Source organism: Bombina bombina, chromosome 1 (assembly GCF_027579735.1).
Source record: "Bombina bombina isolate aBomBom1 chromosome 1, aBomBom1.pri, whole genome shotgun sequence".
NCBI lineage: Eukaryota > Metazoa > Chordata > Amphibia > Anura > Bombinatoridae > Bombina > Bombina bombina.
In genome coordinates this window covers 1,368,528,842-1,368,552,771 of record NC_069499.1, presented here as the reverse complement: position 1 = coordinate 1,368,552,771, position 23,930 = coordinate 1,368,528,842, and the positions used below count along the sequence as shown (strand labels likewise).

Below are 23,930 nucleotides of genomic sequence, written 5' to 3'. Positions count from 1 at the left end.
GATAGTTGAAATAATAGAATCCAACTGAGAACCAAATAAATTATTACCTTGGAAAGAAAGAGATAGTAATCTAGATTTAGATGTCATATCAGCATTCCAAGATTTAAGCCACAAAGCTCTTCTAGCTAATACAGCTAAAGACATGTATCAGCTTCAATTTTGATAATCACAATTAAAATGATTAGCATGCTGCAGTAAGCGAATAATGCTAGATATGTCAGAATCCAATTCATGTTGCGCTAAATTCTCCAACCAGAAAGTTGATGCAGCCGCAACATCAGCCAAAGAAATAGCAGGTCTGAGAAGATGACCTGAATATAAATAGGCCTTCCTTAGATAGGATTCAAGCTTCCTATCTAAAGGATCCTTAAAGGAAGTACTATCTTCCATAGGAATAGTGGTACGTTTAGCAAGAGTAGAAATAGCCCCATCAACTTTGGGGATTTTTTCCCAAAACTCTATAGATTTTGCTGGTAAAGCATACAATTTTTTAAACCTTGAAGAAGAAAATAAAAGAAGTACCTGGTTTATTCCATTCCTTAGAAATCATATCAGAAATAGCCTCAGGAATAGGAAAAACCCCTGGAGAAACCACAGGAGGTTTAAAAACAGCATTTAAACGTTTATTAGACTGAACGCCAATAGGACTGGTTACCTCAATATCCAAAGTAATTAACACTTCTTTTAATAAAGAACGCATATACTCTATTTTAAATACATAAGTAGATTTGTCAGTGTCAATGTCTGAGGAAGGATCTTCTGAATCAGATAGATCCTCATCAGAAGAGGATAAATTATTATGTTGTTGGTCATTTGAAATTTCATCAGCTAAATGAGAAGTTTTAAAAGACCTTTTACGTTTATTAGAAGGTGGAAATGAAGACAAAGCCTTCAGAATAGAATCAGAAACAAATTCTTTAAAATTTACAGGTATATCATGCACATTAGAAGTTGAAGGAACTGCAACAGGCAATGTACTATTACTGATGGAAACACTATCTGCATGTAAAAGTTTATCATGACAACTATTACAAATGACATTCGGTGGAATAATTTCTACAATTTTACAACAAATACACTTAGATTTGGTAGAACCGATGTCAGGCAGCAATGTTCCAGCAGAAACTTCTGAGACAGGATCAGATTGGGACATCTTGCTCAATGTAAGAGAAAAAACAACATATAAAGCAAAATGATCTATTTCCTTATATGACAGTTTCAGGAATGGGAAAAAATGCAATAGCATAGGCCTCTGATAGAGAAAAAAGCAAGAGGCAAACATACAAGGGGTATTGAAATAATGAAAAAGTTTGGCGCCAAGTATGACGAACAACGTAACGTAAACTTTTTTGGCGCCAAAAATAACCGGAAATGACACACTCGCGTCACGTATGAGGCCGCCGTGTGAAAAGTTTCAGCGTCACGTATGACGCCGGAAATGACGAAGTTGCGTCATAAACGTATTTTTTCGCGCCAAAAATGACGCAATAAAGTTTAGCATTTGACGCACCCGCGGGCCTAATACCCGCAATTGCAAGAAGTAGTCAATTTGAAAAAAGACTAAACCCCAGGTAAGAAATACATTTCTAAAAATGTTTATATTCCTAAATATTAAACTGACAGTCTGCAGAAGGAAATACATGAACCTGACTCATGGCAAATATAAGTACAATACATATATTTAGAACTTTATATAAATGCATAAAGTGCCAAACCATAGCTGAGACTGTCTTAAGTAATGAAAACATACTTACCAAAAGACACCCATCCACATATAGCAGATAGCCAAACCAGTACTAAAACAGTTATTAGTAGAGGTAATGGTAAATTGAGAGTATATCGTCGATCTGAAAAGGGAGGTAGGAGATGAATCTCTACGACCGATAACAGAGAACCTATGAAATAGACCCCCGTTAGGGAAATCACTGTATTCAAATAAGTGATACTCCCTTCACATCCCTCTGACATTCGCTGTACTCTGAGAGGAATCGGGCTTCAACAATGCTGAGAAGCGCATATCAACGTAGAAATCTTAGCACAAACTTACTTCACCACCTCCATAGGAGGCAAAGTTTGTAAAACTGAATTGTGGGTGTGGTTAGGGGTGTATTTATAGGCATTTTGAGGTTTGGGAAACTTTGCCCCTCCTGGTAGGATTGTATATCCCATATGTCACTAGCTCATGGACTCTTGTCAATTACATGAAAGAAAACATCAGAATAAGAAGGAACCTCTAAGTATTTGTCCATCTTACACAATTTCTCTGGTGGTACTACAATAGAGTCACAGTTGTCCAGAGTCAGCAAAACCTCCCGCAACAACAGACGGAGATGTTCAAGCTTAAACCTGAAGGACATTACGTCCGAATCTGTCGGGGGCAATGTACTTCCTGAATCAGACAATTCCCCTTCAGATAAAAAGTCTCCCTACCTCCCACCTCAGAGCCCTGGGAGTGTACGTCGGAGATCGCCATCAAAAGTCAGAAGTCGCCTGGACCACCTGGTCCTCTCTTCTACTACGTTTGCCTTGCAACACTGGCAACTTAGACAAAACCTCTGTAAGAGTGGATGAAATAACTGCCGCCATATCCTGTAGAGTAAATGAGGTGGACGCAGTTGATGGCGCCTGTGCGGGTGTTAAAGGCTGTGACGCTTGGGGAGAAAGTTGCGGCATACCCTGGGTCTCATCAAGCTGAGAAGCATCCTTAGATATGCTAGCCTTAAAGAAAATCTGATCTTTAAACTGTAAAGCCCTCTCAGTACATAAGGGACAAAATGTAAGAGGGGGTTCCACATTGGCAGCTAAACACATAGAACAAGTATGTTCCAGTAGATCAGCCATGATAAAATTTAAATAACAAAATGTGTGCTGTGCCTTTAAAATATAAACCGATACTGCAATAAATAATAGGGAGTTGAAATAAGGAACCTATTCACTTTCGTTAGGTTTTTTTATGTTTACCTGCTATATTGACTAAAAATAAGCCTTGCACCAAGCCACAGCTCGGCTGTGGCGCCTACCTTCCTCACAACCAACCAAAAAGCCCTCCGTGAACTGCTGCCTAAGTCCGCTTGCGATGCTGATAAACGGAAGACAAGTGGACGTAGGAACACAGGAGCCTCGAAGTACCCTTCCAGGATTGTCGGAAGCCAGAATAGCAAGTACGCGGCTAAGCGCGCAAATGTTAAGCCCTGCCCTTCGTGGGCGGTAGAATAACCCCATAGGTTAGAATCAAAAAGACTGTACATACCGCAGTGCTGATCACATCATGAACCTGTCCCACATGAAGATGAGGTCCCTTGTCATCACCTCCTGTAGTTCTGTGGGGACAAACAGGGCCTTATGTAATATCTGATAAGACCATCAGTAGGGCAGCACCAGCATGGGGAGTGAAGCGAGAATGTAGAATCTCCTCAGTTCCCACTTTTGAAAAAACCTGATGCTTTACCCTGAGAAAAATAGTACTCACTGGCACCATTTAAAAACAATAAACTCTTGATTGAAGATCTAAACTAACACCTCACTTTACCTTTTCCTACACTAACACAGGCAAAGAGAATGACTGAAGTGGGAGGGAAGGGAGGAGCTATATATACAGCTCTGCTGTGCTGCTCTTTGCCTCCTCCTGGTCAGGAAGCGATATCCCATAAGTAAGGATGAAATCCGTGGACTCGTCATATCTTGTAAAAGAAATATATATTTATTTTTTTTTCTTGCAAGGAATCTGTACTAACGGCATTGATTGTACCTGCATTGGTAACTTCATATATGTATTGATCTCCTTTTATCTGTATTATGGATTATATTACCTCAATAAAAATATTATTTAAAAAAAAAATAACATTTTTTTTAAAGTTCTATCTAAACATGAGGAGCAAAATTCCATAGGCAAAACAATTTGGGCCTCTAAGCACAATAAACATTTGTCAAAAGGAACAGACTCCTGTTTAGTGTCCAAAGCCAAATAATTTCCCTCTAATTAAAAGAATTACCATAAATTAGAAAATGACAACCATCACTTTAAGAAAAACAATCTTTAGTTTTAGAGCGCCAAAAACGCTAAGTAAAAATTACAAATATTGCGCGTCTACCGTGGTGCCCTACCTGAACCTTCACCAGATATCTCAACACTTGCATAAATCGGCAAACAAGTCGCTTCTTCACCTCACAGGGAAAGCACTCGCATCAGTACTAGACTGCTCCGCTCAGAAAAGCTGACTGTCACAAGGAACTGCGCAATAATTTTAAAGCTTGCGTCTCCTAGAGTAAACTGCCACAGTATAGTGAAAATTGAGCCGTTATCCTGATAAAAGCAATACAATTATGCCATTTAGAAAAGAAAAAACCTCTTGAGCCCCAGAGTTATCATCCCATAAATATCAAGGGAAGAGGTTAACCCCTTAGTCTCCACATACGTAAATGTGCCTGCACACTGTCCAGAATAAACCCTCTATAAAGGATTCATTTATGTCCCAAAAATCCAATGCAGAAATATAGAGTGCCAGACTCCAGTACCTAGGAGGCAAAAGCACTTACCTGCAAATCCAGCTGTCAGGCAGGAAGACAGCTCACAAGGCGTGAAAGGACACATACTCCTTGTAGACCTGTAGAAAAAGAAAGAACAGAGTAACCAACTCTGGCTTTCTATAACTAGGGTAGCAATTATGTTAGAAAAAGCAAGGACAACCTTACCACTTTCTAACCGGTTAAAAGCCACCACTACTCTTACTCAAGAGATTGACATGGACACAGCTGAACCCCTATCCTTGCTTGTAGGGAAAAGTACCCATAAAAGGAATAAAATTCTTCAGACATTAACTTCACGCCAAGTCGGGTGCACAACTTGGTATTGCAGCAGGGGAATAAAAACTACGTAGCAAGCCAGTGCATGTAAAGTGAGCATGCTCAATAACGCTGACTGAAAATAAATGGAATTAGAAAAAAAAAATCAAGAAAAGAACATAGGAATTTTAACAATGAGGAGTGTGCTAACAGATAAAGAGCCAGCAAAAGTACCTGAATGGAAAATTATAAAAAATAAAAATCACACTGAGAGATTTAAGCCCGACTGTCTCTAATAACCTTTTACTAGACTGAATAAATAAAGTCTAGGAAAAATGTGGTAAATCTGTATGGTGCAATGTCCCCGGCTATGATGTACATGCTAATAGTCTGTGGGCTTATGTCAGTGCATTTTTTGCTCACTTACCTTGAGATGCACCCGCTCTACTGTGCTTAGCCAGCTGCAGAAATAAAACAGATTTCTAGTAAAGAGCCATTTACTGGGAGTAACTAATTGTGTCACTACCTTATACTCCAATATCCCCTCTGTCTTTCCGTATCAGCTCTTTTAATGGAAAATGGGCTTCAAATTGGTCTGAGCACCCCTCTCAATAAAGAATCTGGAGCACCTCAATTCTTCGCCTTTCTCCTGGGAGGCAAAGATAAGACTAGCACACCAGAGAGGTGGGAGGGATTAAGTACTCAGAGTTTTTGGAATCTTTGCCTCCTCCTAGTGGCAAGGACTTTAATCCCAGGAGTAATGGATTGTGTACTCTCACCTGCTTACAAAAGAAAATAAGTATTTGAGGGCTCATATACTAAAGCTTAACATCTACACACATTTTCCATAACTACACAGGATTTCCTTTTCATTGAGACAAATTTATGGTTATTAGAATTACCTGTTGCTATTGCAAATAGATTTCATGATTTATTCCCCTATTTTGCTACATTACTCTCTGCCATATGAAAAGATTAATATCTTACTATTGTTTAATAAAAAAGGTATCTATCTATAATAACTGGCTAGATCCTTAGATTAAAAAGAAAGCACCTTATGCCTGTCAAGAAATAACCTGCCATATAGTAAATTTCTATTAAATAAAATATTTTTTAAAAATAACAGAATTTATGTTTACCTGATAAATTACTTTCTCCAACGGTGTGTCCGGTCCACGGCGTCATCCTTACTTGTGGGATATTCTCTTCCCCAACAGGAAATGGCAAAGATCCAGCAAAGCTGGTCACATGATCCCTCCTAGGCTCCGCCTACCCCAGTCATTCGACCGACGTTAAGGAGGAATATTTGCATAGGAGAAACCATATGATACCGTGGTGACTGTAGTTAAAGAAAAAAAAAATTATCAGACCTGATTAAAAAACCAGGGCGGGCCGTGGACCGGACACACCGTTGGAGAAAGTAATTTATCAGGTAAACATAAATTCTGTTTTCTCCAACATAGGTGTGTCCGGTCCACGGCGTCATCCTTACTTGTGGGAACCAATACCAAAGCTTTAGGACACGGATGAAGGGAGGGAGCAAATCAGGTCACCTAAATGGAAGGCACCACGGCTTGCAAAACCTTTCTCCCAAAAATAGCCTCAGAAGAAGCAAAAGTATCAAACTTGTAAAATTTGGTAAAAGAGTGCAGTGAAGACCAAGTCGCTGCCCTACATATCTGATCAACAGAAGCCTCGTTCTTGAAGGCCCATGTGGAAGCCACAGCCCTAGTGGAAGGAGCTGTGACCCTTTCAGGAGGCTGCCGTCCGGCAGTCTCGTAAGCCAATCTGATGATGCTTTTAATCCAAAAAGAGAGAGAGGTAGAAGTTGCTTTTTGACCTCTCCTTTTACCAGAATAAACAACAAACAAGGAAGATGTTTGTCTAAAATCCTTTGTAGCATCTAAATAGAATTTTAGAGCGCGAACAACATCCAAATTGTGCAACAAACGTTCCTTCTTCGAAACTGGTTTCGGACACAGAGAAGGCACGACTATCTCCTGGTTAATGTTTTTGTTAGAAACAACTTTTGGAAGAAAACCAGGTTAGTACGTAAAACCACCTTATCTGCATGGAACACCAGATAAGGAGGAGAACACTGCAGAGCAGATAATTCTGAAACTCTTCTAGCAGAAGAAATTGCAACCAAAAACAAAACTTTCCAAGATAATAACTTAATATCAACGGAATGTAAGGGTTCAAACGGAACCCCCTGAAGAACTGAAAGAACTAAGTTGAGACTCCAAGGAGGAGTCAAAGGTTTGTAAACAGGCTTGATTCTAACCAGAGCCTGAACAAAGGCTTGAACATCTGGCACAGCTGCCAGCTTTTTGTGAAGTAACACAGACAAGGCAGAAATCTGTCCCATCAAGGAACTTGCAGATAATCCTTTTTCCAATCCTTCTCGAAGGAAGGATAGACTCTTAGGAATCTTAACCTTGTCCCAAGGGAATCCTTTAGATTCACACCAACAGATATATTTTTTCCAAATTTTGTGGTAAATTTTTCTAGTTACAGGCTTTCTGGCCTGAACAAGAGTATCAATAACAGAATCTGAGAACCCTCGCTTTGATAAGATCAAGCGTTCAATCTCCAAGCAGTCAGCTGGAGTGGGACCAGATTCGGATGTTCGAACGGACCTTGAACAAGAAGGTCTCGTCTCAAAGGTAGCTTCCATGGTGGAGCCGATGACATATTCACCAGATCTGCATACCAAGTCCTGCGTGGCCACGCAGGAGCTATCAAGATCACCAACGCCCTCTCCTGATTGATCCTGGCTACCAGCCTGGGGATGAGAGGAAACGGCGGGAATACATAGGCTAGTTTGAAGGTCCAAGGTGCTACTAGTGCATCTACTAGAGTCGCCTTGGGATCCCTGGATCTGGACCCGTAGCAAGGAACCTTGAAGTTCTGACGAGAGGCCATCAGATCCATGTCTGGAATGCCCCACAGTTGAGTGATTTGGGCAAAGATTTCCGGATGGAGTTCCCACTCCCCCGGATGCAATGTCTGACGACTCAGAAAATCCGCTTCCCAATTTTCCACTCCTGGGATGTGGATTGCAGACAGGTGGCAGGAGCGAGTCTCCGCCCATTGAATGATTCTGGTCACTTCTTCCATCGCCAGGGAACTCCTTGTTCCCCCCTGATGGTTGATGTACGCAACAGTCGTCATGTTTGTCTGATTGAAACCGTATGAACTTGGCCCTCGCTAGCTGAGGCCAAGCCTTGAGAGCATTGAATATCGCTCTCAGTTCCAGAATATTTATCGGTAGAAGAGATTCTTCCCGAGACCAAAGACCCTGAGCTTTCAGGGATCCCCAGACCGCGCCCCAGCCCATCAGACTGGCGTCGGTCGTGACAATGACCCACTCTGGTCTGCGGGAGGTCACCCCTTTTGACAGGTTGTCCAGGGACAGCCACCAACGGAGTGAGTCTCTGGTCCTCTGATTTACTTGTATCTTCGGAGACAAGTCTGTATAGTCCCCATTCCACTGACTGAGCATACACAGTTGTAATGGTCTTAGATGAATGCGCGCAAAAGGAACTATGTCCATTGCCGCTACCATCAAACCTATCACTTCCATGCACTGCGCTATGGAAGGAAGAGGAACGGAATGAAGTATCCGACAAGAGCGTAGAAGTTTTGTTTTTCTGGTCTCTGTCAGAAAAATCCTCATTTCTAAGGAGTCTATTATTGTTCCCAAGAAGGGAACTCTTGTCGACGGAGATAGAGAACTCTTTTCCACGTTCACTTTCCATCCGTGAGATCTGAGAAAGGCCAGGACTATGTCCGTGTGAGCCTTTGCTTGAGGAAGGGACGACGCTTGAATCAGAATGTCGTCCAAGTAAGGTACTACAGCAATGCCCCTTGGTCTTAGCACCGCCAGAAGGGACCCTAGTACCTTTGAGAAAATCCTTGGAGCAGTGGCTAATCCGAAAGGAAGCGCCACGAACTGGTAATGTTTGTCCAGGAATGCGAACCTTAGGAACCGATGATGTTCCTTGTGGACAGGAATATGTAGATACGCATCCTTTAAATCCACCGTGGTCAAGAATTGACCTTCCTGGATGGAAGGATTGTTCGAATGGTTTCCATTTTGGACGATGGAACCTTGAGAAACTTGTTTAGGATCTTGAGATCTAAGATTGGTCTGAACGTTCCCTCTTTTTTGGGAACTACGAACAGATTGGAGTAGAACCCCATCCCTCGTTCTCTTAATGGAACAGGATGAATCACTTCCAGAAGATAACCTTGGGAGACTATTTCTAGCGCCCAAGGATCCAGAACATCTCTTGCCCAAGCCTGAGTGAAGAGAGAGAGTCTGCCCCCCACCAAATCCGGTCCCGGATCGGGGGCCCGCATCTCATGCTGTCTTGGGAGCAGTGGCAGGTTTCTTGGCCTGCTTTCCTTTGTTCCAGCCTTGCATAGGTCTCCAGGCTGGATTGGCTTGAGAAGTATTACCCTCCTGCTTAGAGGACGTAGCACTTGGGGCTGGTCCGTTTCTGCGAAAGGGACGAAAATTAGGTTTATTTTTGGCCTTGAAAGACCTATCCTGAGGAATAGGTCTTTCAAGTCAGGGCCAAACAGTGTTTTCCCCTTGAAAGGAATGTCAAGCAATTTGTTCTTGGAAGACGCATCCGCTGACCAAGATTTTAACCAAAGCGCTCTGCGCGCCACAATAGCAAACCCAGAATTTTTCGCCGCTAACCTAGCCAATTGCAAGGTGGCGTCTAGGGTGAAAGAATTAGCCAATTTAAGAGCACGAATTCTGTCCATAATCTCCTCATAAGAAGAAGAATTACTAATAATCGCCTTTTCTAGCTCATCGAACCAGAAACACGCGGCTGTAGTGACAGGGACAATGCATGCAATTGGTTGTAGAAGGTAACCTTGCTGAACAAACATCTTTTTTAGCAAACCTTCTAATTTTTTATCCATAGGATCTTGGAAAGCACAACTATCTTCTATGGGTATAGTGGCGCGCTTGTTTAGAGTAGAAACCGCCCCCTCGACCTTGGGGACTGTCTGCCATAAGTCCTTTCTGGGGTCGACTATAGGAAACAATTTTTTAAATATGGGGGGAGGTACGAAAGGTATACCGGGCCTGTCCCATTCTTTATTAACAATGTACGCCACCCGCTTGGATATAGGAAAAGCTTCGGGGGGCCCCGGGGCCTCTAGGAACTTGTCCATTTTACATAGTGTTTCTGGAATGACCAGATAATCACAATCATCCAAATTGGATAACACCTCCTTAAGCAGAGCGCGGAGATGTTCCAACTTAAATTTAAAAGTAATCACATCAGGTTCAGCTTGTTGAGAAATTTTTCCTGAATCTGAAATTTCTCCCTCAGACAAAACCTCCCTGGCCCCCTCAGACTGGTGTAGGGGCCCTTCAGAAACAATATCATCAGCGTCCTCATGCTCTTCAGTATTTTCTAAAACAGAGCAGTCGCGCTTTCGCTGATAAGTGGGCATATTGGCTAAAATGTTTTTGATAGAATTATCCATTACAGCCGTTAATTGTTGCATAGTAAGGAGTATTGGCGCGCTAGATGTACTAGGGGCCTCCTGTATGGGCAAGACTGGTGTAGACGAAGGAGGGGATGATGCAGTACCATGCTTACTCCCCTCACTTGAGGAATCATCTTGGGCATCATTTGTACTAAATTTTTTATGACATAAATCACATCTATTTAAATGAGAAGGAACCTTGGCTTCCCCACAGTCAGAACACAATCTATCTGGTAGTTCAGACATGTTAAACAGGCATAAACTTGATAACAAAGCACAAAAAACGTTTTAAAATAAAACCGTTACTGTCACTTTAAATTTTAAACTGAACACACTTTATTACTGCAATTGCGAAAAAGTATGAAGGAATTGTTCAAAATTCACCAAAATTTCACCACAGTGTCTTAAAGCCTTAAAAGTATTGCACACCAAATTTGGAAGCTTTAACCCTTAAAATAACGGAACCGGAGCCGTTTTTATATTTAACCCCTTTACAGTCCCTGGAATCTGCTTTGCTGAGACCCAACCAAGCCCAAAGGGGAATACGATACCAAATGATGCCTTCAGAAAGACTTTTCTATGTATCAGAGCTCCACACACATGCAGCTGCATGCCATGCTGTTCTCAAAAACAAGTGCGCCATACCGGCGCGAAAATGAGGCTCTGACTATGATTAGGGAAAGCCCCTATAGAATAAAGTGTCTAAAACAGTGCCTGCCGATATTATTTTACAAAAAATACCCAGATTAAATGATTCCTCAAGGCTAAATATGTGTAAATATGATCGATTTAGCCCAGAAAATGTCTACAGTCTTAATAAACCCTTGTGAAGCCCTTATTTACTGTCTGAATAAAAATGGCTTACCGGATCCCATAGGGAAAATGACAGCTTCCAGCATTACATCGTCTTGTTAGAATGTGTCATACCTCAAGCAGCAAAAGACTGCTCACTGTTCCCCCAACTGAAGTTAATTCCTCTCAACAGTCCTGTGTGGAACAGCCATGGATTTTAGTAACGGTTGCTAAAATCATTTTCCTCATACAAACAGAAATCTTCATCTCTTTTCTGTTTCAGAGTAAATAGTACATACCAGCACTATTTTAAAATAACAAACTCTTGATTGAATAATAAAAACTACAGTTAAACACTAAAAAACTCTAAGCCATCTCCGTGGAGATGTTGCCTGTACAACGGCAAAGAGAATGACTGGGGTAGGCGGAGCCTAGGAGGGATCATGTGACCAGCTTTGCTGGCTCTTTGCCATTTCCTGTTGGGGAAGAGAATATCCCACAAGTAAGGATGACGCCGTGGACCGGACACACCTATGTTGGAGAAATAAGCAGCAAAACAACAAATCAAGCAATTGGGTTATAAAAGCAGAACAAAAGACAAAGCACAAAAGCTGCACATATAGCATGAACAGAATAAGAACGAAACAAAACTGCTCATACATGTAGTAAACGGACAGTCAGATCACTACACCTAGACAAAGAGGCAAAGCCACCAAGGTAATAGCAACAAACAATAAAAAGTAGAATCCATAAGAAGATACAACTCATTCCCACATGTAAGTCCTTTTTATGTTGCCATAAGTATTACTGTGGTACAATATTATTTCTGTACCGCATGTAGTAATTTTCTGTTAATAAAGTATTCTTAAAGTGATGGTAAATTTACGCCTTTGTATAAACAGATACGGAATGTTAGAAATATTATAGATGGAGTTTAATTAATCGGCTGTAATGAAGTTGCGCTTTATCTTACTTTTTAATGTAGCACTAAAATTCAAATACCCCGCACTCCGGCTGCCTACTTCAAATGTATTTTTTCATTTTTTTTTTTAGTGAGCAAACGGTTTGTGCTCCAATCGGCGCTGCAGCTACAAATAAAAATAATTGTGTGAGTGCCTTACGGCTAAAGTGCTGATTGGAGAACAAACCTTTCACACAAAAAAATTACTTTTGAAGTGGGCACCCGGAGCGCAGAGTATTTGAATTTCAGCTCTACATTAAAACGTAAGTTATAGCGCATCTTCATTACTACGGATTAACTAAACTCCATTTAAAATTTCACTAAAATTCTGGATCTGTATATACAAAGGGGAAAGTTTACCATCACTTTAAATTTCAGAAACAAGGAATACAGAATCTATAAAAAGAAGGAAGACAGGAAAAGAACAGCAACTGCATTAACTGCATGCAGAGAGAAGCAGATGAGCTATACAAACTGCAGACAGTGATGTAGAGAACAGTGGGCAGGCAAATAGTTACAGCATAACAGCTATACAACTTGCAGATGGGAGTAGAGTACAATGGCTGAACACAGCAGGGAAAGAGTTAGGTATTTAAAGGGACAGTCAACACCAGAATTTTTGTTGTTTAAAAAGAAAGATAATCCCTTTATTACCCATTCCCCAGTTTTGCATAACCAACACTGTTATAGAAATACACTTTTTACCTCTGTGATTATCTTGTATCTAAGCATTTGCAAACTGCCCCCTTTTTTCAGTTATTTTGACAGACTTGTATTTTAGCCAATCAGTGCTCACTCCCGGGTAACTTCACGTGCATGAGCTCAATGTTATCTATATGAAACACGTGGACTAATGCCCTCTAGTGGTCAAAATCCATTCAGATTAGAGGCAGTCTTCAAGGTCTAAGAAATTAGCATATGAACTAAGAATACCAAGAGAACAAAGCAAAATTGGTGATAAAAGTAAATTGGAAAATTGTTTAAAATTACATTCCCTATTTAAATCATGAAAGTTTTTTTTGGACTTGACTGACCCTTTAAAAGAGTTCTAGAACTGCAGACCACGGACATTATAGACAAAGCAGAGATGTAGAACACAATACACCCACACATTATTACAGAAACTGTTAAATGTAAATGTAATGCACAGGGTCTTCCTTGCTTTAGCTTGCACCTTATTGTAGTATCCGTAGGTGATTGCATTTGGTACAATTCCAGCTTTTCTCATTTCCAGCATCACTCTCACTGCCAGCACTGGTTCACCATACTGACCACACAACTGCATCAGGACACGGTAACACACCTGAGAAAAAAAGCAAAGTTTCGCTTAGCACAGCTCCTCCATTTCCCAGTGTTTCAGTGTATGTGGTTTCAATATAAGAATAATTGAGGACTACAAAAAGAAAATGTATGCTTACTTGATAATTTGTTTTGACAGGATGAGTCATCGGATCACCTTAATTACCAATGGGATATTCACCTCCTGGTCAGCAGGAGGTAGCAAAGAGCACCACAGCAAAGCTGTTAAATAGCTCCTCCCGTCCCTCCCACTCCAGTCATTCGACCGAAGTTAAGGAAAGGAAAGAAAAACCAAGGTGCAGAGGTGTCTGAAGTTTATAATAATTAACAACCTGTCTTACAAGAGCAGGGCGGGCCGTGGACTCATCATGTCAAAAAAGAAATACATTTATCAGGTAGGCATAAATTTTCTTTTTTTAGACATGATGAGTCCACGGATCATCTTAATTACTAATGGGATCCAATACCCAAGCTAGAGTACACAGATGATACGGGAGGGACAAGACAGGGAACCTAAACGGAAGGCACCACTGCTTGAAGAACCTTTCTCCCAAAAGCGACCTCAGCCGAGGCAAAAGTATCAAATTTGTAGAACTTTGAAAAAGTGTGAAGAGAGGACCAAGTTGCAGCCTTGCAAATCTGTTCCACCGAAGGTTCATTTTTGAATGCCCATGAGGAAGCAACAGCCCTCTTGGAATGATACGTAACTCTCTCTGGAGGCTGCTGTCCAGCAGTCTCATATGCAAAACGTATGATACTCTTCAGCCAAAGAGAAAGAGAAGTAGCCGTAGCTTTCTGTCCCTTACGTTTTCCTGAGAAAACCACAAACAAAGAAGAAGACTGACAAAAGTCCTTAGTCGCCTGCAGGTAAAACTTTAAAGCACGGACAACGTCCAAATTGTGCAGAAGCCGTTCCTTCTGAGAAGAAGGATTAGGACACAAGGAAGGAACAACAATTTCCTAATTAATGTTCCAATTAGAAACAACCTTAGGAAGAAATCATAATCTAGTACGTAAAACTACCTTATCTGAATGGAAAATACGGTAAGGAGACTCGTAATGCAATGTCGAGAGCTCTGACGCCCTACGAGCTGAAGAAATAGCAACAAGAAATAAAACCTTCCAAGATAATAACTTAATATCTAAGGAATGCATAGGCTCAAACGGAGCCCCTTGAAGAACTTTGAGAACTAAATTAAGACTCCACGGAGGAGTAACTGGTTTGAACACAGGCCTAATCCTGACCAAGGCCTGACAAAAGGACTGTACATCTGGGGAATCCGCCAGACGTTTGTGTAACAAAATAGATAAAGATGAGATCTGACCCTTTAGGGAACTCGTCGATAAACCTTTCTCCAAACCCTCTTGGAGAAAAGACAAAATTCTAGGAATCCTAACTCTACTCCATGAGTAACCCTTGGATTCACACCAATATAGATATTTACGCCAAACTTTATGGTAAATTTTCTTAGTTACAGGCTTACGAGCCTGAATCATGGTCTCTATGACCAACTCAGAAAAACTCTGCTTGGATAAAATTAAGCGTTTAATCTCCAAGCAGTCAGCTTCAGAGAAACTAGATTTGGATGAGGGAAGGGCCCCTGAATCAGAAGGTCCTTCCTCAACGGGAGTCTCCAAGGTGGCAGAGACGCCATCTCCACCAGATCCGCATACCAAACCCTGCGAGGCCAGGCCGGTGCTATGAGGATCACCGAAGCTCTCTCCTGTTTGAAGGTCCAAGGGACCGCCAGTGCATCTATCAGTGCCGCCTAGGGGTCCCTGGACCTCGAACCGTATCTCAGGAGCTTGGTATTCTGACGAGATGCCATGAGATCCAATTCCGGCTGACCCCACTTGAGAATCAGGTCGGAGAACACTTCCGGGTGGAGTTCCCACTCCCCCGGATGAAAGGTCTGCCTGCTCAGGAAGTCCGCCTCCCAGTTGTCCACCCCTGGGATGTGGATCGCCGACAGATAGCAAAAATGGGCCTCCGACCACTGAATTATCTTGGTTACCTCCGTCATCGCCAAGGAACTCCTCGTTCCTCCCTGATGATTGATGTAAGCCACTGAAGTTATGTTGTCCGACTGGAACTGGACCGTGGCTAACTGAGGCCAGGCCAGAAGAGCATTGTAGGTCGCTCTCAGCTCTAGAATGTTTATAGGAAGAATAGACTCTGACTGAGTCCAAACTCCCAGAGCCTTTAGGGAGCCCCATACTGCTCCCCACCCCAGAAGGCTGGCGTCTGTTGTCACAAACACCTAAGCTGGTCTGCGAAAGCAGGTTCCTTGGGAGAGATGATCCAGAGACAACCACCATTGAAGAGATACCCTTATCTCCTGCTCCAGAGTTATTCGAGGAGACAAGTCTGCATAATCTCTGTTCCATTGTCTGAGCATGCTTAACTGCAGAGGTCTGAGGTGGGACCGAGCAAACGGGATGATGTCCATTGCCGCTGCCATCAGCCTGATTAGCTCCACACACTGAGCCACTGACGGCCGGGGAGTAGACTGAAGGACTAGGCAAGTATCGAAAATATTTGATTTCCTGACATCTGTCAGAAAAATCTTCATAGACAGACAGTCTATTATGGTTACAAACTTCAAAAGACTCCAGCCACCATGTTAGTTAAAAGACCTTTATTTTCTTATCCTGGGTCCAAACATACAACGTTTCAAGCCAATGTGGCTCTTAGTCATGTACATCTTAATTATACAGGTTCATGCTTTTTATACCCTCACCTGCTAATTATACATCAACTGTTCAGGGTACAGCAATGGGCTCCAACGTCGCCCCCACATACGCCAACATATTTATGAGTAGTTTTGAGGAACATTTTGTATACTCTAATATGAATTTTCAAACATATGGTATCTCCTGGTGGAGATTTATCGATGATGTGTTTGGCGTGTGGGGGGGGCGACGTTGTGAGCCTTCTATCATTTATAGAAGACCTTAATTGTTCAGTGAATGGATTGAAGTTCAGTCTAAACATGAGTGAGGTAGGAGTAGAGTACTTGGATACTTAAGTTTATAAGGATAAAGGTTTCTTGGAGACTGACCTGTACATAAAAAAAACTGATAAGAATAATTTGTTGCAGTATAGCAGTTGCCACCCAGAAAGTGTGTTCAGAGCAATACCCAAGAGTCAGTTCACTAGAGTGAAGAGGATTGTCTCAGATGGTAGCAAGTGCAAGCAGAGACTGGGAGAAATGGCCAATAAGTTCATCACTAGGAACTACCCAGAAAAACTAATAACAGAACAGCTTGTGAATTTTGAGGAGGGTTTAGGACAGAGCCAAAAACAGACAGACAAAAGAAATGAGAACAATATGATATTTGTAACACAACATAATAGATTGAGTGGAAAGATTGCAGGTATCCTAAAAAAACATTGGCACATCATTAGGGAATGCAACCCACAGGTGGAAGAATTCAAAAAAGAACCAATGATTGCATATAAGAGAAATAACATAATTTATGTAAGAACTTACCTGATAAATTCATTTCTTTCATATTAGCAAGAGTCCATGAGCTAGTGACGTATGGGATATACATTCCTACCAGGAGGGGCAAAGTTTCCCAAACCTTAAAATGCCTATAAATACACCCCTCACCACACCCACAATTCAGTTTAACGAATAGCCAAGAAGTGGGGTGATAAGAAAAAAGTGCGAAAGCATATAAAATAAGGAATTGGAATAATTGTGCTTTATACAAAAAAATCATAACCACCACAAAAAAGGGCGGGCCTCATGGACTCTTGCTAATATGAAAGAAATGAATTTATCAGGTAAGTTCTTACATAAATTATGTTTTCTTTCATGTAATTAGCAAGAGTCCATGAGCTAGTGACGTATGGGATAATGACTACCCAAGATGTGGATCTTTCCACACAAGAGTCACTAGAGAGGGAGGGATAAAATAAAGACAGCCAATTCCTGCTGAAAATAATCCACACCCAAAATAAAGTTTAATGAAAAACATAAGCAGAAGATTCAAACTGAAACCACTGCCAGAAGTACTTCTCTACCAAAAACTGCTTCAGAAGAAGAAAACACATCAAAATGGTAGAATTTAGAAAAAGTATGCAAAGAGGACCAAGTTGCTGCTTTGCAAATCTGATCAATCGAAGCTTCATTCCTAAACGCCCAGGAAGTAGAAACTGAACTAGTAGAATGAACTGTAATCCTTAGAGGCGGAGTTTTACCCGACTCGACATAAGCATGATGAAATAAAGATTTCAACCAAGATGCCAAAGAAATGGCAGAAGCTTTCTGGCCTTTTCTAGAACCGGAAAAGATAACAAATAAACTAGAAGTCTTACGGAAAGACTTAGTAGCTTCAACATAATATTTCAAAGCTCTAACAACATCCAAAGAATGCAACGATTTCTCCCTAGAATTCTTAGGATTAGGACATAATGAAGGAACCACAAATTCTCTACTAATGTTGTTGGAATTCACAACTTTAGGTAAAAAATCAAATGAAGTTCGCAACACCGCCTTATCCTGATGAAAAATCAGAAAAGGAGACTCACAAGAAAGAGCAGATAATTCAGAAACTCTTCTGGCAGAAGAGATTGCCAAAAGGAACAAAACTTTCCAAGAAAGTAATTTAATGTCCAATGAATGCATAGGTTCAAACGGAGGAACTCGAAGAGCCCCCAGAACCAAATTCAAACTCCAAAGAGGAGAAATTGACTTAATGACAGGTTTTATACGAACCAAAGCTTGTACAAAACAATGAATATCAGGAAGAATAGCAATCTTTCTATGAAAAAGAACAGTAAGAGCAGAGATTTGACCTTTCAAGGAACTTGCGGACAAACCCTTATCTAAACCATCCTGAAGAAACTGTAAAATTCTTGGTATTCTAAAAGAATGCCAAAAAATGATGAGAAAGACACCAAGAAATATAAGTCTTCCAGACTCTATAATATATCTCTCTAGATACAGATTTACGCGCCTGTAACATAGTATTAATCACAGAGTCAGAGAAACCTCTTTGACCCAGAATCAAGCGTTCAATCTCCATACCTTTAAATTTAAGGATTTCAGATCCTGATGGAAAAAAGGACCTTGCAACAGAAGGTCTGGTCTTAACGGAAGAGTCCACGGTTGGCAAGAGGCCATCCGGACCAGATCCGCATACCAAAACCTGTGAGGCCATGCCGGAGCTACCAGCAGAACAAACGAGCATTCCTTCAGAATCTTGGAGATTACTCTTGGAAGAAAAACTAGAGGCGGAAAGATATAGGCAGGATGATACTTCCAAGGAAGTAAAAAATGCATCCACTGCCTCCGCCTGAGGATCCCGGGATCCGGAAAGATACCAGGGAAGTTTCTTGTTTAGATGAGAAGCCATCAGATCTATTTCTGGGAGTTCCCACATTTGAACAATCTGAGGAAATACCTCTGGGTGAAGAGACCATTCGCCCAAGTGCAACGTTTGGCGACTGAGATAATCCGCTTTCCAATTGTCCATACCTGGGATATGAACCGCAGAGATTAGACAGGAGCTGGATTCCGCCCAAACCAAAATTCGAGATACTTCTTTCATAGCCAGAGGACTGTGAGTCCCTCCTTGATGATTGATGTATGCCACAGTTGTGACACTGTCTATCTGAAAACAAATGAACAACTCTCTCTTCAGAAGAGGGCAAGACTGAAGAGCTCTGAAAATTGCACGGAGTTCCAAAATATTGATCGGAAATCTCACCTCCTGAGATTCCCAAACCCCTTGTGCCGTCAGATACCCCCACACAGCTCCCCAACCTGTAAGACTTGCATCTGTTGAGATTATAGTCCAGGTCGGAAGAACAAAGAAGCCCCCTGAACTAAACGATGGTGATCTGTCCACCATGTTCAGAGAGTGTCGTAAAATCGGTTTAAAGATATTAATTGAGATATCTTTGAGTAATCCCTGCACCATTGGTTCAGCATACAGAGCTGAAGAGGTCGCATGTGAAAACGAGCAAAGGAGATCGCATCTGATGCGGCAGTCCTAAGACCTAACATTTCCATGCATAAGGCTGCCAAAGGGAATGATTGTGACTGAAGGTTTTGACAAGCTGATATCAATGTTAAACTTCTCTTGTCTGACAAGGACAGAGTCATAGACACTGAATCTATCTAGAAACCTAAAAAGGTTACCCTTGTCTGAGGAATCAATGAACTGATTGGTAAATTGATCCTCCAACCATGAACTTGAAGAAACAACACAAGTCGATTCGTATGAGATTCTTTGAAAATGAGAAGACTGAGCAAGTACCAAGATATCGTCCAAATAAGGAAATACCAAAACCCTGTTCTCTGATTACAGAAAGAAGGGCACCGAGAACCTTTGAAAAAAATTCTTGGAACTGAGGCTAGGCCAAACGGTAGAGCCACAAAACTGGTAATGCTTGTCTAAAAAGAGAATCTCAGACACTAAAAGTGATCTGGATGAATCGGAATATGCAGATACACATCCTGTAAATCTATTGTAGACATATAATGCCCTTGCTAAACAAAAGGCAGGATAGTCCTACAGTAACCATCTTGAATGTTGGTATCCTAACATAACGATTCAATAATGATAGATCCGGAACTGGTCTGAAGGAATTGACCTTCTTTGGTACAATGAAGAGATAAAATTAAACCCCAGCCCCTGTTCCAGAACTGGAACTGGCATAATTACTCCAGCCAACTCTAGATCTGAAACACATTTCAGAAATGCTGAGCCTTGCTGAGTTAACTGGGACACGGGAAAGAAAAAAATCTCTTAGCAGGAGGCCTTAACTTGAAGCCAATTCTGTACCTTTCTGAAACAATGTTCTGAAACCAGAGATTGAGAACGGAATTGATCCAAATTTCTTTGAAGAAAACGTAATCTGCCCCATACCAGCTGAGCTGGAATAAGGGCCGCACCTTCATAGGTACTTAGGAGCTGGCTATAGGTTTCCATAAGGCTCGGATATATTCCAAACTGGAAATAGTTTCCAAACTGATACCGCTCCTGAGGATGAAGGATCAGGCTTTTTTTCCTTGTTGTGAGGAAAGGAACGAAAATGATTATTTACCCTGGAAAGAAAGGGAAAGCAAAGTTGACTTAGAAGACATATCAGCATTCCAAGTTTAATCCATAAAGCTTTTCTAGCTAAAATAGCTAGAGACATATACCTGACATCAACTCTAATGATATCAAAAGATGGTATCACCAATAAAATTATTAGCATGTTATAGAATAATAATAATGCTATAAAATTATGATCTGTTACTTGTTGCGCTAAAGCTTCTAACCAAAAAGTTGAAGCTGCAGCAACATCCGCTAAAAATATAGCAGGTCTAAGAAGATTACCTGAACATAAGTAAGCTTTTCTTAGAAAGGATTCAATTTTCCTATCTAAAGGATCCTTAAATGAAGTACTATCTGCCGAAGGAATAGTAGTACATTAGCAGGAGTAGAGACAGCCCCATAACCTTAGGGATTTTTGTCCCAAAAATTTCTAATCTGTCAGATGGCACAGGATATAATTGCTTAAACGTCTAGAAGGAGTAAATAAATTACCCAAATTATTCCATTCCCTGGAAATTACTTCAGAAATTTTCCTATCTAAAGGATCCTTAAATGAAGTACTATCTGCCGAAGGAATAGTAGTACATTAGCAGGAGTAGAGACAGCCCCATAACCTTAGGGATTTTTGTCCCAAAAATTTCTAATCTGTCAGATGGCACAGGATATAATTGCTTAAACGTCTAGAAGGAGTAAATAAATTACCCAAATTATTCCATTCCCTGGAAATTACTTCAGAAATAGCATCAGGGAGATTAAACACTTCTGGAATAACTACAGGAGATTTAAAAACCTTATTTAAACGTTTAGATTTAGTATCAAGAGGACCAGAATCCTCTATTTCTAATGCAAATAATACTTCTTTAAGTAAAGAACGAATAAATTCCATCTTGAACAAATACAAAGATTTATCAGTATCAACCTCTGAGACAGAAACCTCTGAACCAGAAGAACCATTATCAGTATCAGAATGATGATGTTCATTTAAAAATTCATCTGAAAAAAGAGAAGTTTTAAAAGACTTTTATGTATACTAGAAGGAGAAATAACAGACATAGCCTTCTTAATGGATTTAAAAAATAAAATCTCTTATGTTATCAGGAACACTCTGAAAATTAGATGTTGACGGAACAGCAACAGGTAATGTAACAGTACTAAAGGAAATTTTATCTGCATTAATAAGTTTGACATGACATGCAATACAAACAACAGCTGGAGAAACAGATACCAAAAGTTTATAGCAGATACACTTAGCTTGGTAGCTCCAGCACTGGACAGTGATTTTCCTGTAGTATCTTCTGACTCAGATGCAACGTGAGACATCTTGCAATATGTAAGAGAAAAAACAACATATAAAGCAAAATTGATCAAATTCCTTAAATGACAGTTTCAGGAATGGGAAAAAATGCCAAAGAACAAGCTTCTAGCAACCAGAAGCAATGAAAAATGAGACTTAAATAATGTGGAGACAAAAGCGACGCCCATATTTTTTAGCGCCAAATAAGACGCCCACATTATTTGGCGCCTAAATGCTTTTGGCGCCAAAAATGACGCCACATCCGGAACGCCGACATTTTTGGCGCAAAATAACGTCAAAAAATGACGCAACTTCCGGCGACACGTATGACGCCGGAAACGGAAAGAATTTTTGCGCCAAAAAAGTCTGCGCCAAGAATGACGCAATAAAATGAAGCATTTTCAGCCCCCGCGAGCCTAACAGCCCACAGGGAAAAAATAGTCAAATTTTTGAAGGTAAGAAAAAATAAATAATTTAAATGCATAATCCCAAATATGAAACTGACTGTCTGAAAAATAAGGAAAGTTGAACATTCTGAGTCAAGGCAAATAAATGTTTGAATACAAATATTTAGAACTTTATAAACAAAGTGCCCAACCATAGCTTAGAGTGTCACAGAAAATAAGATTTACTTACCCCAGGACACTCATCTACATGTTTGTAGAAAGCCAAACCAGTACTGAAACGAGAATCAGCAGAGGTAATGGTATATATAAGAGTATATCGTCGATCTGAAAAGGGAGGTAAGAGATGAATCTCTACGACCGATAACAGAGAACCTATGAAATAGACCCCGTAGAAGGAGATCACTGCATTCAAATAGGCAATACTCTCCTCACATCCCTCTGACATTCACTGCACGCTGAGAGGAAAACCGGGCTCCAACTTGCTGCGGAGCGCATATCAACGTAGAATCTAGTACAAACTTACTTCACCACCTCCATCGGAGGCAAAGTTTGTAAAACTGAATTGTGGGTGTGGTGAGGGGTGTATTTATAGGCATTTTAAGGTTTGGGAAACTTTGCCCCTCCTGGTAGGAATGTATATCCCATACGTCACTAGCTCATGGACTCTTGCTAATTACATGAAAGAAAAAAGGATTAGGGATTGGATTATACACACAGACATAGGCCCTGGAAAGAGAAGTATACAATCAACAATTGGTAGTAGCAATAATGGCTGCTATCCATGTTTAAATTGTAGCCATTGCAGCTCAATGATAAAAGGCAAATACTTCTACCATCCTACCAGTGGTATGAAGTTTACAATAAACAAACATTTCACATGCAGAGCAACATATGCTATTTACATGATTAAATGTCCGTGTGGATTTATTTATATTGGCGAGACCTGCAGAGAGGTAAGGGAGAGGATAACGGAACATAAATCCAACATAAGGTGTAATAATAAAGAAGCACCGGTGTCCTCTCACTTCCTCACTGCAGGTCACAATATAAGTCAGCTTAGATTCTTAGTTATAGACCAGGTGATGAAACCAAGGAGGGGGGGCGATAGAGAGCATCTCCTAAAAGTTAGGGAGATGTTCTGGATTCACAAACTGGATTGCCTTATCCCCAAGGGCCTCATTAAAGACTTTGATTGGAGTCTATTTTACTAAGGGAAATCATACATGGATAAGGTTAGGATTGTTTATATATATTTTTTGGTCGATTATGGGTGCATAAAATGGCTTGTGAATAGCAGGGTGTGTTATAATGGTAGAACAAAGGATAAATGAATCAATTAAAGTGAAAGAATTCTTCTCAATAGAAATACATTCTGTAAAGGAATAAATCTTGATTGATGTAAACATACTCTGTAGACTGTGTAGACATTGTGGATGTTTGGATTTTATGCTCCTCTTTTAATATTGTGTATAGGATTTATGTTTATATTTTAAATGATATACATACTGTTCACCCATTCTATTGAAAAACAAAGAGACATCAAAAGTAAAGTAGAGTGTACTATATATTACAACCACCAGGTGTCACTATTGCATGTTGCAATGCATGTTTTTCATACAATGGGTTAATGAACAGTTGATGAATAATTAGCAGGTGAGGATATAAAAAGCATGAACCTGTATAATTAAGATGTACATGACTAAGTGCCACATTGGCTTGAAATGTTGTATGTTTGGACCCAGGATAAGAAAATAAAGGTCTTTTAACTAACATGGTGGCTGGAGTCTTTTGAAGTTTGTGATTGTGCTGTGGACCTGGC

The 23,930-nt window shown here is 40.6% G+C and overlaps 1 protein-coding gene across 2 annotated transcripts in view; it reads right to left on the bottom strand.

The window, feature by feature from the left end:
* Nucleotides 1-23,930, bottom strand: part of DENND4B (DENN domain containing 4B) — a 497,540-nt gene that overhangs the window by 264,327 nt on the left and 209,283 nt on the right. For both annotated transcript variants that reach the window (XM_053704155.1, XM_053704162.1), the window contains exon 18: nt 13,227-13,355. In XM_053704155.1, coding sequence (XP_053560130.1) covers nt 13,227-13,355 — 129 coding nt within the window. The remainder of the gene's footprint in view (nt 1-13,226; nt 13,356-23,930) is intronic.